Genomic DNA, 17,565 nt, shown 5'->3' on the forward strand with positions numbered 1-17,565 from the left:
TCAAATGTTTGCTGAATCAGTAGTTCAGGAAACCAAGCACATCTGTTTTCAGTATTCTGTTATCCCAGGCTATTTTTAAGTATGGTTAAAAAAAAAAAAGCTGTATTTATGTGGGTAAAATACTCTGGCTGCAGATATTAGTCAGCAGTTTCATTCAGTTTCTTGGATCTCTCTCACCACTCTCCCCTTCTTCTGCCTCTTCTCTCCTTCATAAGAAGCCCTTCTAATCCCTCTTTATCAATCAGCTCCTGCAACTCCATCTCCCCCTCCACTTCTCAAAAACAGGGAAGGGCTGAGTATGGATTTGGGGAGAAAAGCTCCAAGTGGCTCATTCTGCTGGGGAAGGCAGGAGTTAGCCCACAAGAAGTACCATCCTTCCTAAAATGGCAGGGAACAAAACATAGGGAGCCTGAGTCTCTGGCAAGAGCTGAGTAGCTACCTACAGGCCAAGGTTCTAAAAACTCCAGGCAGAAGAGTGAAAATTACAGGAAGGCACTGAATCCAGGTCCAACCAACCCATCAGCTGTGCAACTCTTCTGAAGTTGAAGGACACAACAGAATTTGGAATCACTTATTCTCTTAAAATGAAAGGTGTTAAATATGTAGTTTCATTGATTTGTTTTAAATGGGATGAATTTTAAGCTTTAAAAAAAACAAAGATCTTAATATTTATTATACTATGAAATAAGTACCAAAATACCAGTAGAGTCATTTTGCTTCGACCCAGATGCTCTTGTACCTACCAGACCTACATAGCAGCACCCTCACAGGAAGGAGGCTGGCTGTGGCAATGGCCCACTGAGATCTTGGATTCTGAGCTATTTAAGATACACTGAACACTGGAAGAAAGGGTCTGGGCCACTTTGGAGTCACAGACTGTGGCTGTGCTCTGGAAGGGCCATGTGTGTATGGGGGTATTGGCGGTGGGAAGAGGGTAGTGGGGAGAGTAAGCTGGAGCTCTTGCAGCTCTTTATACTACCCACGATTCGTGCGGTGTGTGAGGACCCTGGGCAATGCAGCATCAGGGAACAGCCAAACAGCAGTCTTCTCTCCTTTGCCTTTTCGTGCTCATGAGCTCATCTTTCATTCCTCTACCCCAGGGACTCCTGAGCTGCTAGCAGACATTATGTCCACGCCCAACTCCCTCTTCTTTCCTCAAACTGTATGCCAGTTCTGGACCCTCCACCTAATATTTACAAGTTATTGCAGCCATCCCAATTATTCGTACAGTGTATTCACCAATCACAGGCCTTTGGTTCCTTACAGTCCACATCATTAAAGAACTGGAACAGGGGAAAGAGGGGACCTGGGAGGTCTGACATGGCTTTGAATAGTTCCTGTCCAGCTCAGCTTGCGTCCTGCTGGAGGCCCCATCTGCACTGACAGCCTGTCCTCTCAGGAGATAGCCTACAGAGTCCCCTGCTTTTGGACTCACTTGGCCACAGACTCAGACCAGTGAGACAGATCAGCTGCAACTTGCTCTGGGAACATGGATTGCTGGTGAAGGTGGCAATGACTCCATAATGTCATCTTAAGCTTCCATGGAATCTTGGCATCACTCAGTAATGGGAACTTCAAAGGACTTGGTCTAGCTGTGCAATGGGAAGGTAAAACCTTCAACCCCATCCTGGCTCTTCAGGACCTGCCTGTTTCACTAGTTGTGGGGCAGGGAGAACACGGTGGGTGTGGAGGGTCCACAAATTTTCCACAGGGCATAGAGTGCCAGGGCCTGGATCTGATAAATTTGTCCCTCAATAAACAGTCTTATAAAAAGTTCTTTGGAGCTGAAAAATGGGATTTGTTAATTTAGGTGTTTCATAAGTAAGCAAGCCTCTTGATTGTTTTTATTTATTATTTATTTATTGTAATAAATTTACATAAATACATTCATTTTATATTTTTTATTTATTATTATTCCATTCCATAGAATGGAAACACAGGTTTACTGTACTTTTTTAAAAGAGGCTGTAGGTAGAGCTTTGTTTGCAGATATAAATACGAAGCAATGTAAAATTACTTTTATTAAATACTACAACATGATCTTCTGAACTTTTTGCAGAACAGAACTGACATTAGCAAATACTAGTGGCACTACTGGAAAAAACATTCTTAAAAAAAATGGCAAGCAGTCAAGTCTATGAGGGGACATAGTGAGCATCTATTGTCTTTCCTATCCTGATAAACTTTCTCCTGGCGCAGTATCCCAGCTTTCTTTTGAAGAAAGTCCCTGTTCCCCTGTTCTTAATGCCATATGCTTTGAGATGAGGGGAGGACTCCCAGTGCTTGTTTTAGAGGTGGGCATGTGAATCAAAGCCAATCAGAGCATCTCACACACTGGACTGTAGGAATGGACCAGACACATGGGCATGTGCCACTGTAAGATCCAATGAATCATAAAAGGATTTTTGCTGGGATACTAAGGAGAGAGGTTAGGAGTCGCCCTCCATGAACTTGGTCCTGGGAGACTACAGGACTGCAGGAACTGACAGCCATCTTGCCCTTGTATGGAGTCAGAGAAAGAAACCAATATAAAGAGCAGAGTCCAGATACAATGAAAGCCCAGATGCTGGAGAGATTACCTTGAAATGCCCCAGATTAAGGCATCTCTGAATTAACAGAATTTTCAGTAACATGAACCAATAAAGTTTGAGTTGAGTACTATTACAGGGTAATATCTTTAAATGTTCGGTTGTTAAGAAACTGATGATACACACCAAAGATGTGTGGGTCTCCACTGTAACCTTTATTGAGTACTTACTCTGTTTCATGTACTAAAGTACTAAGCACATTAAAGCTATTATTTAAAAGAATCCTGACAACCACATGAGGAGGGTATTATTATTGTTCTCAAAACAGGTAGAACAGGAATTTGAATCCTGTACTCTAGAGCATGTGAGACTACTTAACTATTCCAAGTCCCTGCCTTGGTCACGTTTCACATCTAAGAGAGGTGGCTGTCCAACATTTTAGTCTCCGAATCTTTTGTTCAAAGGAAATAGAAAGTATAAACCAATGAAATCGATCAAATGGAGCAGGATGGGGGGCCCAGAACCTACTTTCTTGCACCCTCCTCTTCCAAAGAATTCTTAGGGCTTTAAATAATATTTTAAAAGCACTTCATGGAAAGGATGACAAATACCTCTTCTTATATGTAACAATTTCCAAGGTGTATTAAATGGGAAAAAGTAAGGTATGGAACAATGTGTATGATGTGCTGTATTTATTTGTGTTATTAAAAGAGAGAAATAACATACACATATATCTGGAATAATAAACAAGAATTATTTCTGTTAATTGCCTGGGGGGCCAAGGAACAGTAGGGAGAACTTTTTGCTAAACACCCTTTGTGTACTTTATATTTTAATCATGTGAATGTATTACCTGTCTTAAAAAGAAGTAGTAATAGGAGTCAGTGGTGATGACAACAGCTGCATTAGTGTAATGAATTTCAGACCAAGGTGAGCTGGCCACTGGGAGGTTGAGATGGTTTTCCTAATGGGCTGCTATCTGATCCTAAAAATTAAGTCCATCCTTCCACAGATGTTCACCTTTACAGAAGACTAAAGGCTAATCACTAAGTTGGTCATTGAAAGCCAACAGAATATTCATAAACTAAAATTAGTTTATAATATTTTCTGAGGACCCTGATTCAGACTCTACAGAGGAAGTCTGGTGGCCACACAATGCAGCGGTACTGAGGAATTTCTGCTCCCATGCATATAAGCTGAAAGTGGGAATTTTTTCATTTGTGGAATTCATTCATCCATTAGAGAGCTACCAAGCGGTATGTGTCAGATACTGTGCTAAACACTGAAGATAGAGCAGCTTACAAAAGGACTAAAATCCCTACCCTTATAGGTTTACCTTCTGGTGATGGTGGGGAAACATACAATAAACAAGATAAAGATGTAAAATACATACTATACTCTGTTACTCCTATGATGAAAATTTCTTCACATTTTATGAAACCTAAAATTGGGGTGCATCTTTTAGTAGATGGTATCTCATAATTGGCAAGGGTTTTTTTTTTTTTTTTCATTTCTCTGAGGTACACTTGATGGCATCTTAGATCTGATGAAATATGGGGAAATAATCTATATGGGAGAATAACGGAGCAGACTGATAAGTGTAATAGAAATAAGCAGAGCAGAGGGAGGAGTATGGGGAGGCTTCAACTTAGAACAGTCAGGAGAGACCTAAGTAACATATAAGCAGACTTAAATAAGGTGAGGAAGTGAGCCATTTCTCTATGTGGGTAGAGTAGCAAGCATCCAAAATACAGGAAGGGGCAGGGAGGGGTGGTAGAGCTCAGTGGTAGAGTTTGTGCTCAGCATGCACAAGGTCCTGGGTTCAGTCCCCAGTTCCTCCATTAACAACAACAACAAACAACAAAATACAGGAAAGAACAAGTGCAAAGGCCATGAAGGAAAAGCAAATTTCAGAAACACTGGGAAGCCAGTGTCGCTGGAGTGGAAGGAAAATAGCAGATGAGGTGAGGGAGACAGGGGCCAGACAGGGGCTTGTAGACCACCTTTCTACTTAGTGCATGATCACTGCCTTGAGTCTAGAGGGATCAGATAGCACAGTACATGAGAGCACAGGCTCTGGAGCCAGAATGCCAACTGATGTCGCAGCTCTGCCACTTCCTCGCTGTACATCAGGCAAGTTACTCTGCCTGTTTCGCCATCTGAAAAATGGGGCTATTAACACTACCCACCTCCTAGGGCTGTTGTGAGGATTAATTCAACATTTAATGTAAAGCCCCTTGAACAGAGTCTAGCAAAGGAAGAATACACATGTGTTTGATATTGTTATTATTGATTGGTTATGAATTTCAATTGTTGCTTCATCATTATCAACTTATTTTGCTGTGTGTTGTTTGGGGAATGGATAGTAATGCATAACTTTAAAAAAAATTGCGGGGGCTAGTAATTAGGTTTATTTATTTATTATTTTTTTGATGGAGGCACTGGGGATTGAACCCAGGACCTCATGCACTCTGGGCATGCATGTTACCACTGATCTATACCCTCCCCCTAGTAATGCATAATTTTATCAACAATATTTTTGAACCCTGACTTTCTAGTAACTAGCCTTTAAAAACCTGTATGTGATTTATTTCAAACATAGATTATCACTTCTACTCATCCTTGTAAGCAGGTATGGACAACATTCTACCCTATCACTACCCCCGCCTCATCCAAAAAACAATCTTGTGCAATGATATTTCAATGTTATTGTTGAGTTTGCCACTAGAAAGTAAGAAAGGATGTGGAAAATGGGCCACTGAAGAGAGCCACTGAAATAGGGGATTGTATGGAGACAATTTTAATTTTTATTTATTTATTTTCAGGGGGTAAACGAAGTTTTTTCCAGGAAGAGCAATGCATGTAAGGAAGCAATTTTAAAAATGGATTTCAAACCAATAAACTTTGTTAGTTGTCAGAAAAATCGTTTTTATTTACACAAATTTAAAAATTTTGCATTATATATATTTCAATGGTTCATGGCATTCGTATACTAAACGTTTAGCGTTGTGAAAATTAAAAGTATAATGGCGTAAGTCAGGCAGTCACAATTTTTCATGTTTTCCTTTATTTAAGAAATGGTTCTTAGGGAGGGTATAGCTCAGTGGTAGAATTCATGATTAGCATGCATGAGGGCCTGGGTTCAATACCCAGTACCTCCATCAAAATAAATAAATAAACAACAAAAAAACCCATCTCTTATGGGGGAGAGAGCATGCTTAGTATTCAGTGGTGGGTTTGATCCCCAATATCTCCATTAAATGAAAAATAATAATGATAATAAACAAAATAAATAAATATTACCCCCCCAAAAAAAACAAGAAATGGTTCTTGAGCATCTGCCATGTTCAAGGAATTATGCTAGATGATTTGATTAAAGGGTAGAAATAGGAACAAGACACGGTCTCTTGACTTTTCTCTATAAAATCAGTGGAAGTAGATTTGTATGTAATCTCCTTTCTCTTTTGAGTTAATTTCATGGCTGTTCCAGAGTGATGATGCCTCTGCTCTCCTTTCAGACCCCACCTGAGGGTAAAAATTAGCCACTGTACCCTCTCTGCCTCCTCTTGACCCTGGAAGCGGCGAGCAGCTCCACCCCTTCCCAGACATCAGGAGAGAGGTAAGACTGTGAGGTCAAGAGGAAGTCTGGGGACTCCACCCTCATCTCCTCTGCACCAACCATCCCTCCTGCCCACGGTCCTTTCTGATGAGTGGATGCTGGTAGGGAAGAAACCAGGTCAAATGAAGGGAAAATTCATAGTACGTATGCTGTTAGTGACTTACTACACTCAACAAAACTTAAAACAAAGCTGGGCAAGTTAAAAAAACGAGTGCCTTAAAACAAGTCTGCTAAAATGTCAAGGCACTACTTTTTATCACCAAATAATACATGTAATAGACATCCATGAGCCCCACTCTATCTCACAGCTTTATCCCTGATAATGGGAAAGAGTCGGGGCACAGGGAGAAGGTGAGGCTTAAGGACTGGATGAAGTTCTTTGCACACATTACTTGGTAATAAAAATCCTGAGCATTTATTCGTTACTGTTTTTAGGCTGCAACAAAATGCCCCCATGGAAAATGTCTGAAGCAAAATGTCAAGTGTCTAGTTTTAAAGTAGAGGACAATGCTTAGCGTACAGTATTTTTGACAGTATGATCCCCACCATTCTCCAAGTCACTCAGGCTTAAAACCTTGGCACTGGGAAAGGAACTTGCACCATAGCCTTTGTGATATGTAGCTACAATCCCTCCTTACAGATGAAAAAAGGACCTTCTTCCTCAGCATAATATTTCATATATCCTGTAGTGTTTATTTCATTTATCCATCAATTTCACCTTTTAGGAGACAATAGTAAGCCACAGAGACATAAAAATGAATAACAGAGTCATGCCCTTAACAGTCCAGCTCAACAGGCATTTACTGAGAGCTTCCTACATATCAACAACTGCAAAGTGCTAACATATACGCATGTATCTGGATTTCAGGGAGAGCTTTCAGAAGATGTCAGAGTTAAGTCGTAAGAAACTAGCAGGAGTTTCCTTGATGAAGTGGAGGGAGGGGAAGAGCATATCCAAGCATACATCCAGAGTATGTGGGGGAGGCAGAAACAAGAAAGACAGGAAAAAATAGCCAGAGCATTAACAGGCTTGTACACCAAGCTAAGGAGTTGGGATTTTATTACGGAGAGAATGGGCAACGACTGGAGGATTTTTAAGAAGACCAACACGGACAAATGTTTTGTCATTGTTAGGCTCACCCAAGGGTGGACTGGAGACTGAAATGGAAGGAAGCCAGGGCTTGAATGCAGACAAACTAGTTAGAAAGCTATTGGTGCAATCTCGGTGGAAAATGATGAGAAGATAAACCATGTCATAGGCAGAGAGGATGGAGAGCAGAGACCTATTTGAGATATATTCTATGAATAGACATGATAGGGCTTGACTACTGGACATATGGGGGTGAAATCCAGAGTTTCAGATTTCTTCCAGCTTCCCCCTTCTAGCTTAGGCAGTTATTTAGCTCATGGTACAAATGAGCCGGGCAGGGCACAGAGAAGACGCATACTGATTTTTTTTTTTCTTTAAAGGACGCTGGGGTATCTGAGATCTGTGAAACATCCGTGTAGAGAGGTGTATGAATCAGTTAGCTAACGAGATCCTGAGCTTTTTAGGTTCAAGACATTTACAAACTACGCCATAGGCATTTGTACCTGGCACTGTCATTTCGAAAGACACAAGGCATAGTGATATGAAAAATGAGATTTTTCATGTTAAAAAAAAAACCTCAAAATGTAGGGGTTTAGAGTTAAGAACATCATGCTACTAACTGCCAAACTGACATTGCAGATCAATGTGTTTTCTCTAGTAAGCTAAATGCAGGGTTCTCTTGGTTTCCTCCTCACTACTTGAAAATTAGCGGTGTACCTGGTGTTTATATCCAGGAATTCCTTTTAGCAGGTTTGAAGAGCAAGAGCTGAGAAATGCGCCCTCCGGTGGCGGTGGAACGAGGGGACTCTGGCACCCTTTTTACCACCAAACAAAGCCCTGTGAAGAAATGCAATTTACCGGGATAAGAAGGCCACAAAGCTACACCGCAAAACCAAACAAAACCTCCCAGGGGCCTGGACCCCTTACCTGTCACGTCGGCCGAAGGAAAATTTCACTTTCGACTCAACAAAATACGACTCCAGATTTGAAAGCTTGCAGTAAAGTCTCGCTCGGCGACAACTAAACACCCCTGCAAGCCGAAACGCTTACACTGTCTAAATCCTCTCCAGCCCGCAGGGCCGGGTTCCGACCACGTGGGTAGTTGGGGCCAGCAGGAGCCGCTAGCGAAGGGCGGGAGCAGGAGGCGTGTCCTTGCGGCGGGAGGCGGGGCCTGTACTGTGGGCGGGGCGTGGGCGGACCCGCGCCATAGGCCTCCTTTCGCCTCCTTTCCCCCTTTGCCTTCGCCCTTCGAGCCGCCACGTAATGCCACGTCCCCGCGCATGCGCATCTCGACCGGCAGTGGCGGCTGTTTCCGGGCTTAGGCGGCTGGAGCGGCCGCCGAGTAGGAGGCGGTGGTGGCGGCGGCCGAGGGGTGCAGAGTACGGGCTTGGGAGCCAGGCCCTGGGGAGGACAGGGGGAGTTATCTTTTCTTTCTCGAAGGGGCCGGTAGAGCCGGTGGCTGAGCGGCAAAATGAATTTCCTCCGCGGAGTTATGGGGGGTCAGAGTGCCGGACCACAGCACACAGAAGCCGAGACGGTGAGAGGAACGGCGGGTCCAGGACTTGGGAAGGGTCCGGGTAGGAACCGGGACGGAGGACTCAGGGGTCCGGGGGTCACTTCCTTCGCCCCACCATGGGCCCGAGGGATCCACACGCCACCTCCCCCTTTGCCCTCTTGCCTCCCTACGTCTCCCGAAACCCCAGAGGTATTCCTTCACGCCCCCAGGGCAGCCCCCAGCGCAGCGGCTCGGCCCTGCTGACAGCAGCCGCGCCCCGATGCTCCGCAGGCCGCTTGGTGGTGGTCAGCGGGCGATCTATCCCGGGCAGAGGTGGCCTGACCTGTCTCCCACTCCCCTCGGGGCAGTGGGCCTCTCCCCGTTTCGCTTGTGTCTCCACTGGCGGTGAGGAACCTAAAGTCCAGCTCCCTCCCTCGCGGTCTGGAATGGGGCTTTGGGAAAGACTGCAAGGTTTAAAACCCAGATGTTGAACCAGAGCAAGTGACTAAGAATAATACGATAGTTTGGGGCACAAAACCACCTGCTCCTGTCCCTTTAACTGGAGGAAGGTCGTTCTGCTAGGTGTTATTAGTTAGGACCCAGTTTTTCAGGCTCACCCATATATTTGGGAAATACTCGTTTGGACTTTGTAGGACTCTTGCGCACAAACCGGCTTGGGAACACATTTCCCTTCCATGAAACCTATTTAGAATTCGTGGTAACACTATTTGCAGTATCACTTTAAAAAACTGTTAGCCACTGAAAATAGTATTTAATAAGTTGGTTATATTTTAGGTTTAGGATAAACTTACTTCGAATTTTGCTTAGTGTCGATTAGAAATGAGTGTGTGACATTTTTAAACATAAACTGAAATTCAGTGTAATTTTGAATCTACAAAAAAGCGACAAAGTATGATATTTTAAAGGTAAACTTTGGATAGTATTCGTAAACATAACTGGGTTGTCTATGAACATATATCCTATGTTCTGTGTTGCTGGAATCCTAAAGAGTAAATAATAGCTTTCATTTGTCAGGCTCTTACCTTGCGCTGGTTACTGTGCTGAACTCGTTATAGTCCACATTCTTCTTAAATCCCTAACCAGCCTGCAAGATAGGTAGTAGTATCATCACTTTAGAAATGAAGAAATGAGGCTTAGAGAGGTGAAGTAACTTGACCTAGGTCATACTGATAGTAATGGAGCCAGGATTCAACCAAAGTTTACCTTACATCAAAGCCTAGGCTTTACTACTGATGCCCATATTTTAATACTTATCTGGGAATTTTGTAAGTTTATGTAATGTAATAAAACTAACCTCACAAATCTGATTTAGAGCTATTCCTTCATTTGAAAAATCAGGAGTTTTCACACACACACACACCTCATATCTGGCTGGTCCATTCCCATGTGGCTATGAGGCAACTGAGTTGCCCTACTAGAAGACCATGCTCTCTCTAAGTTACCATAGTCACAGCCCCCATCTTCAGCTTTTGTTCATTCATTTTATGTCTGATATTTTTGTTTGACGCACCAAATTTTAGAGTGTGGTTTATTAGAGCTTGCTTTGGAGTCCTTGCCTTCCACCCCTAATTGGATTGAACAGGCAAGAGATGGCTAACACCCTATGAGTAAAACAAGGAAAATGCCTACTCTGATGGGTGTAATGAAGATTAAATGAAATAAGAAATATAAAGATCCTGACACTTAGTCAATAAAGGCTAGGGTTTTTTTTATTACATTTTTAGGGGAAGAGTAGTGTTTCTTTTTTTTGTTATAGTTAGCCTTGTCACAGTGACTTCTGTAGAAAAGATGATGTCCAGTTAATTGAATAGAGGATTTTAAAGCTGAAAGGCCCTTTGCAGATCATCCAGGTTGAACCCTCTCATTTTACAAGGTAGGAAACGGAGGCACAGAGCACTAAAGCAACTTGCACAATATTGCTGAGTTGAGACTAGAAAACTTTGATCTTGCCATGGTGAATGGAGCAACATAGCTTTGATATGATTTCAAAATGGAGCTTGAGTATTATTTGTGTATCTTGTATACATAAGCTGAAAGTAAAGTACGGAGTCTTTGTTCTTGCCTAATGTTGAACATGTATACTCAAAATTGGAAAACTAATTGGTCTTCTGAAGAGAATTAATAGTTTACTCTGAGGTACAGTATGAATAAAATTTGTTTCATTATCTCATTCCATCAGGAAGAATAATAGGTATAAGGGATAATGGATCACTAATTCAGAAGTATTTATAGAGCATCAGTAAAATGTGTTGGTACAATATTAGCTCTTTTAATTGGTGACTTGATGTGACCTAGATATTCCAGTTGCCAGAGCTTGGGACATCTAAATTCTGCATTATCAGTTAGTATTTTGTAAGTTTTGTCCATTTCTGCAAAATTAAATTATTTTCATTGTGGTTTTCTGCCTTTTGTGCTTTTCTCATCTTTTTCTGGTGGAAAGCCTCTTTTCATTGTCCAAAGTCTACCTCTCCTTTAAGACCATCATCAGTGCCTTCCCTAATTTGCACCCCTAACCTCTTTCCGCCACCAAACTGCAGTGGTCTCTTCCCCTTCTGAAAATCTTTACATTTTAACTAGATTGTTCATTTCTTAAGCTTTCTGTCATTTTCTACCCTTTAAATATGTCCCATCTCTTCTAGGCTCTTAAGTATCTTAAGGGGAGTGTTCATATGTATTTTAATCTTTGTTTTTCCAGATCAATAAATGTTTGTTATGAATTAATTGTAGTGTTACAGAAGAAATCACAGATCTGTAATCATGGCAGTTTACAAATTACTAGGTGCTAAAACAATACTCTTCAAAGACTGTAGGAATCAAAGTTCTGGATTGATTGAAATTCATTATTTTAAACCTTTAACTTAAGGGATTTTTCAGATTTGCTCTGCTCTAACTGCTTTCCTCCTTTCTTTTAACTAAAGTGTCATCTAAATATGGGTGAGAGTTATATTATTGATTATATAGTACCTAGCTTTCATACTCTCAGTTAAGACTAACTCTGAACTGTTATTAAGATGTTCTTCAGAAACAAAGTAGTAGATATTTCTGTTTGTATCAGTAATTCTATAAAGTTCAGAATATTTTAAGTCTAGAATTTCATTCACGTTAAATTTTTCATATTTTAGAGTCAAATACTTTTAAATTTGATTTCTCTTTTTTACTTCAGTAGAGAAAGGCACTGATTGCTGATGACTGAGGCTTCTTTAGCCTTGACATACTTTCCTAGGTCCAAATAAACACTAACTTTTATTAAAAATCCTACTCATTCTTCTGAGGGCTCAGTCATGCTTAATTTTGCATCTACCTTCCAACTGATACCTTTTTTAAAAAGCAAGTTTCTTGAAAATCCCAAAAGAAGTGTTAACTATATTTGATGATAAATCACAGGGAGGGTTTTCTCTTCTCAAGTTGTGTCTCCAGGCGTGAAAGTTGTGAAAGTCCAGAAAAGGTTTGCAGAATTACTATACTGTTAAGGCATGTCTTTTTAGATCAGACTTTGGTCAGCTGGCTTAAAAAGCACGAGGGCTAACGATTTAGGCACAGCTGTAGTTTCTTTTAATAAAAATTGTTATTAAGGAATGTGCACTTAAATTTAGACATAGTTTTGGTTTAGTCAAGCACATTATATACCATGTTACTATAAATGAGTAACCTGAAGCTCCTATATTTGGATGCATGTTTCATATTCTACATTAATAACCAGGTCAGTGTCATAACTGGTATGTTTTCTCTCTTAGCTCTTTTACAATAACAAGGTCAGAGAAAATCATAGTAATGATTTACGTTTTGGTAACCAAAGACGTCTATTATATTTAAGTAGTGTCTATTGAAAACTACTTTTTTGAAGGTTATTTATGGAGATTATTTAAAATTTACATACCAAAGTGTATTCCAAAGAATGTAAGTATACTCAAAAGGATTTTGTTACTAAAGAAGTGTACTGTGTTATGGTCAAAAACAAAACAAAAAACCTAAAATTTATACAAGATTTATTAAACAGGTGCTGTGTTGTTTTCAGATATTTTCAAGGTGGAGATATAAAGTAAATTGTGTTTGCCAGATCTAATGGATCATATCCTTTTTTTTCCTCCAGGAAACCATGTAGGTCTAGTGTTCTGAGGAACATATTTGGGTAAAATTGTCCTAGAGGATATATTTTTAAAGGAATGCTACATTTTAGGAGTCCTTCATTATCATCAGCTTTATGGAGTTCATGATGTCTTGCCCATTGGAATACCTAAGAAATAATTCCTGATGCTTTATGGCTTGAGAAGTAATTGTAATCACTGTTGAATTATCTTTTAGGAGAGAATATAAGAATTTCCTATATAAGTTTTTTGATAGCAAATACCACTCCTCTTTTTAAAATTTTTATTCTTTTCCTTTTTTTTTTTTTTTTTTTTGGAGGGGAGGAAATAATTAGGTTTGTTTACTTAGTGGAGGTACTGGAGTTTGAATCCAGGACCTTGTACATGCTAAGCTTGCACTCCACCTCTGAGCTATACCCTCCCCTCCATTCCTCTTCTTTTTACACATTTCTCTCTTATTATTTATTCTGCTCTATCTGTTTTTGTCTGTTGCAGATACCATAGAAAAGGCATGCTTATATTTTTATACCTCAGGCAGAAATGCCATAAGCATTCTTTGTATAAAAAGTTAGTCACCTTTATTTTGAAAACTTTTGTAGTGTTAGACCTTGAGATGCCAGCATTTGTGATAGGTTATTTGGCAGACAAGTTTCCTTATGATGCCTTGCTTAAATGGGTGTGCTTTTGGAAAGCATTTTTCTTTACTTAAAGAAAGCATGGAGAATAAATGAAGCAGTATGTTATTACCTTGGCTGACTTATTGGTAATTGTAACGGAAATAAATTGTGTCAGTTTTATGAATTTATCTGCAAAGAGACTAGTATTTGACTTTGTAATGGTCCTACTTTTTTTTTTCTTTTCTAGATTATAATAATTTAGATCATCTGAAGATAAGACTGGCTTTTGCTTTGTTTGGTAAAATCTTCTCAGTTATAGATTTCAATTTAAAACAAATTTGTGGCTCTTTCTTGAATTCTAAAACAGTCATTTTTTTATTCCATTAAATCAGTATAAATGAATTGACTGTTAGTTAACATGAATTATTTTAGTCCTATAGTCATGGTTGAAGTTTTCTCCAAAGAAGGTATAACTATGTTTTAAGCCTCAAGAAGGCAAAGTTACATCATCAAGTAAGTTGGCATTGGGTGGTTGATAAATATTTGTTGAATAAAGGATTGAATGGTTGAATTCAGTTTTTTAAAATTGGCATTACTGACTCATTTTTGCATCTCAGTTAAATAGTGAAAAACTAAAAAATATATATGTGCATATGTATATATATATATATATATATGGATTTCTATTAGGAATTGTGAGAAAATACTGCAAACTACATTATGTCTGTGTGCTTTAAATGTACGTTCAGCATCCTAGTTTTATGCCACCTTTTTTTCCCCTTCATGGTTTTTTTTTAACTTTTTTTTATTGAGTTATAGTCATTTTACAATGTTGTGTCAAATTCCAGTGTAGAGCACAATTTTTCATTTATACGTGAACATACATACATTCATTATCACATTCTCTTTTGCTTTGAGCCACCACAAGACCCTATACATATTTCCCTGTGCTACAAAGCACAATCTTGTTTATCTATTCTGCATTTTGAAATCCCAGTCCCTTACTTCGTGGTTTTTTATTTTCACATTCCTCATCTCACTTTTTTCTTTCCTAGTCACTCCTGTTTCCTTTGCTTCTTTTTTGGTCTCCTTTGTGTATCATTGAATGAAAATAAATGGCACCATTGGTAAGCAAGATAAACATTAAATTCAGGTTATTAGGTTGTATTTCTGATTATGTGCAATTTACAGGTTATTAGTGGGGTTTTTTTTGTCCTTTTCATGTTTTTCTGAATAAGTAGAATTATTAATCTCACATGGCAATTATTGAAGAGAAGAGTCCTGATATGTAATCACCTGCATGAGCTACAAGATGTTATACATATTATTTTACTTAATTAGCCTTTTTATTTTCTTTATTACAAAATGGCAAATAATACTAGTAAAGTTTTTTTTGTTTTTGTGTCTTGTTTTGGGTTTTTTTTTTTTAATAATACTAGTAAAGTTTAAGTTTTCTTTGACTATAGTCTCCAATTTCAGTTCTCTTTCTGGAAATAACCACTGTTCTTAGTTTGGTATAATTCCTTCCAGACCTTTATGAATAATCACGCAATGTAGAATTATTTGTATAAACATATTTATATCTTTTTTAAATAAATGATGCAATGTTTATAGTGTTCTACAGCCTACCTTTTTCATTGATTGATAGTCTTGGAGAGCTTTGCATGTTAAAACATAGAGCTACTTTATTAGAAATTATTTTAAAAACCACATTTTTATTTGCTTTTCTTAATTGTGCTCTCTTCTAATAGACTATAAAAGCATATTGATAACAGAGTCTGAATAAACATCTTTCAACTCTGAAATACTGTCCTTTTTCCTTCTGATAATAACATCCTCATTCATTCTGCTTCTCTACTTTTCTGCTTGCTTCATTCTTACTACCCATTACCTGCACTTCAGTCTGTTTCCAGTGAGTTGACCTTCACGTACCAAAAGTAGAAGTTGCAAATGTACTCAATCTTGATTTCAAGCCTGAATTATTTGGGGTTGTAGGGATATTACTATCTAGCTTACTTGTCAGATTTTTCACTCATAGCAAATTAAAATCTGCAAAATTTGAATGGTCTATTAGAAACATATATGATGGAAATGACAGCCAAAATCCTGATAGGCTAATACAAAGTAGTCATAAGAAGTTTGGTAATAGTAAAATTTGTTAACATTTATTGAACATTTATAGGTGCCAGGTACTATGCAAAGACTTTTATGTTATTTTAGTTAAACATCTAAAGCATCCCTATATCTGATACTGGAGAGGACTTAGGTTTAAATGCTACAAAAGCGTATAATTATGTTCTTTGTTTAAAAAGACAGAGAAGCTTGTAGTTAGTCTTAGATTGCCATCAGAAATCACTAAAATGAAAAAGACCATCTTGGTGCTTGACAGAAAGTATCTGAAATAGCTTCATTATGGTTTGAGATAAGTAAGTTGTTCTTATATTCATTTTTGACTCTTACTGGTTGCAGTATGATTGACTGATCTGAGTTTAATTGTCTTAAGTCACAGAGAAAGTTCTGATTAAAATCCCCAATTGAGAATAATATGTACTTGCTGCTGTAACCCAAGTTTAATAGATAAAAAGCATGTTTATAGTCTTAAAAATAGTAGATAATATTTATCCAAACTCAGGGATGAATGGATTTTATTTCTCTATGTATAAATAGTACACTTTAAAGTAATGACTAATTTTTAAGTTACATTTTACAGCCTTCTTAAAAAAAACTGACTTCCTTATTAATCAGAGCCTATTGAAGCAGGTATATAATTTGAACTCATTAGAAAATAATCTAGTTCTAGCTAACAGTTTAATCTTACATATTGCTGTTTTTCTCCACATTATTTTAGATCTTATCATTTCCAGAAATAACAAGCATTTAGGATTATTGTAAAAGGAAAGTTTTCACATTTTAGAATCTCCCTTATTTTAATAGAAGAAATATATATGTATGCGTACAGTGGAAAATTGCTGTTTTAATTCATAGCTGTGTAAAATTAAAAAACTCAAATTAGGCCAGTTTTCTTATTCTAAATAAATTCTGTTCTGAAACACTATTTTCTATGCTTGGCATTCCTTCCCAATATTGTCTGAGGAACTACTCATCCTTTAGTTATTGACTCTAGAGTGGCATCGTTTAAATACCATTCTTAAACAGTATCTGTCTTAGTCTGTTTGGGCTGCTGTAACAAAAATATAATAGGCTAGTTGGCTTAAACAACAAACATATTTCCCATAGTTCTGGAGGCTGGGAAATCCAAGATCTAGGTGCTGGCACATTCTTTGTCTAGTGAGGGTCTGCTTCCTAGTACATAGACCGCCACCTTCTCCTGTGTCTTCATGTGGCAGAAAGCTTGAAGGAGTTCTCTGGGGTCTCTTACATAAGAGTGCTAATTCCATTCATGAGGGCACCACTCTCATGACCTAATCACATCCCCAAAGCCCCACCTCCTAATACTGTCACATTAGGGGTTAGGCTTTCAACATAGGCATTTTGCAGGAAAGTAAACATTCAGTCTGTAGCAGTTTCACTTTCAGATAGAATTGATTTACTTTTGTGCACCTGCTTTACAAGTACTAACTTAGATACTTTTAACTTGTTATACTTTATTTACACAATTGTCTTCCTGTTCATGTTCTTCGTGGTCCAGACCATATCTTATTACGGTTAGCACGAGAACAAATACATGTGTACTCAGTGTGTGTTTATTGATTGAGTAATGACTGTGCATTCTAATCTAAAAAAATAGGATTTTACCTTATAGGCAACAGGGAGCCAACTGAGGATTTTTTATTATGGTAGTTTATTTTTACCAATTACAAGTTGATTTCATGTTATTTTGATCAGTAGAGTGAAGATAGCATCTCTAAAAGATGAATTTATTCAGTCATGAAAATACCCCAGAAATTCCAGTACCATTTCACTTTATTCCATGACTGCTCTTTTTCTGTTTATAAAGGTAATACTTGTTCATTATCAGAATTCAAACATCAGAAATAATGTAGAAAATGAATATTTTCAGCAACCACTAAAAGACAGTATCGTGCATAGTCTTAATTTTTTTCTATACATGTTCACTTAGTTTATTAATGATACAGTTTTAAACCAAAA

The 17,565-nt window shown here is 38.5% G+C and overlaps 2 protein-coding genes and 1 long non-coding RNA gene across 8 annotated transcripts in view; 2 read left to right on the forward strand and 1 right to left on the reverse strand.

The window, feature by feature from the left end:
* Positions 1–8,329, reverse strand: part of G3BP2 (G3BP stress granule assembly factor 2) — a 70,760-nt gene extending 62,431 nt beyond the window's left edge. For 2 of the 4 annotated variants that reach the window (XM_072941624.1, XM_031689187.2), the window contains exons 1-2: positions 8,165–8,179; positions 7,955–8,074 (exon numbers count right to left, since the gene is read on the reverse strand). The gene's annotated coding sequence lies outside the window, so the exon portion shown is untranslated. Of the gene's footprint in view, positions 1–7,954; positions 8,075–8,164 lie in introns of all 4 variants that reach the window. The other 2 variants (XM_072941629.1, XM_015251163.3) reach the window with 1 other exon arrangement.
* Positions 1,569–8,071, forward strand: LOC140686788 (uncharacterized). 2 transcript variants are annotated; one of them, XR_012060707.1, is made up of 4 exons: positions 1,569–1,607; positions 5,354–5,390; positions 6,047–6,147; positions 7,985–8,071. It is a non-coding gene; the product is annotated as an uncharacterized lncRNA (long non-coding RNA). The 2 variants fall into 2 exon arrangements; XR_012060706.1 differs by having other exon boundaries at positions 1,579–1,679.
* A 159-nt stretch (positions 8,330–8,488) lies between the features above and the next one.
* The window catches only part of USO1 (USO1 vesicle transport factor), a 66,761-nt gene continuing 57,684 nt past the window's right edge, over positions 8,489–17,565 (forward strand). Inside the window, exon 1 of one of the 2 annotated variants that reach the window (XM_006198247.4) lies at positions 8,489–8,774. In XM_006198247.4, the coding sequence (XP_006198309.1) occupies positions 8,709–8,774 (66 nt within the window). In that variant the 5' untranslated portion in view covers positions 8,489–8,708. The remainder of the gene's footprint in view (positions 8,775–17,565) is intronic. The other variant, XM_015251114.3, reaches the window with a different exon arrangement.

This window comes from Vicugna pacos, chromosome 2 (assembly GCF_048564905.1).
Source record: "Vicugna pacos chromosome 2, VicPac4, whole genome shotgun sequence".
Classification (NCBI taxonomy): Eukaryota; Metazoa; Chordata; class Mammalia; order Artiodactyla; family Camelidae; genus Vicugna; species Vicugna pacos.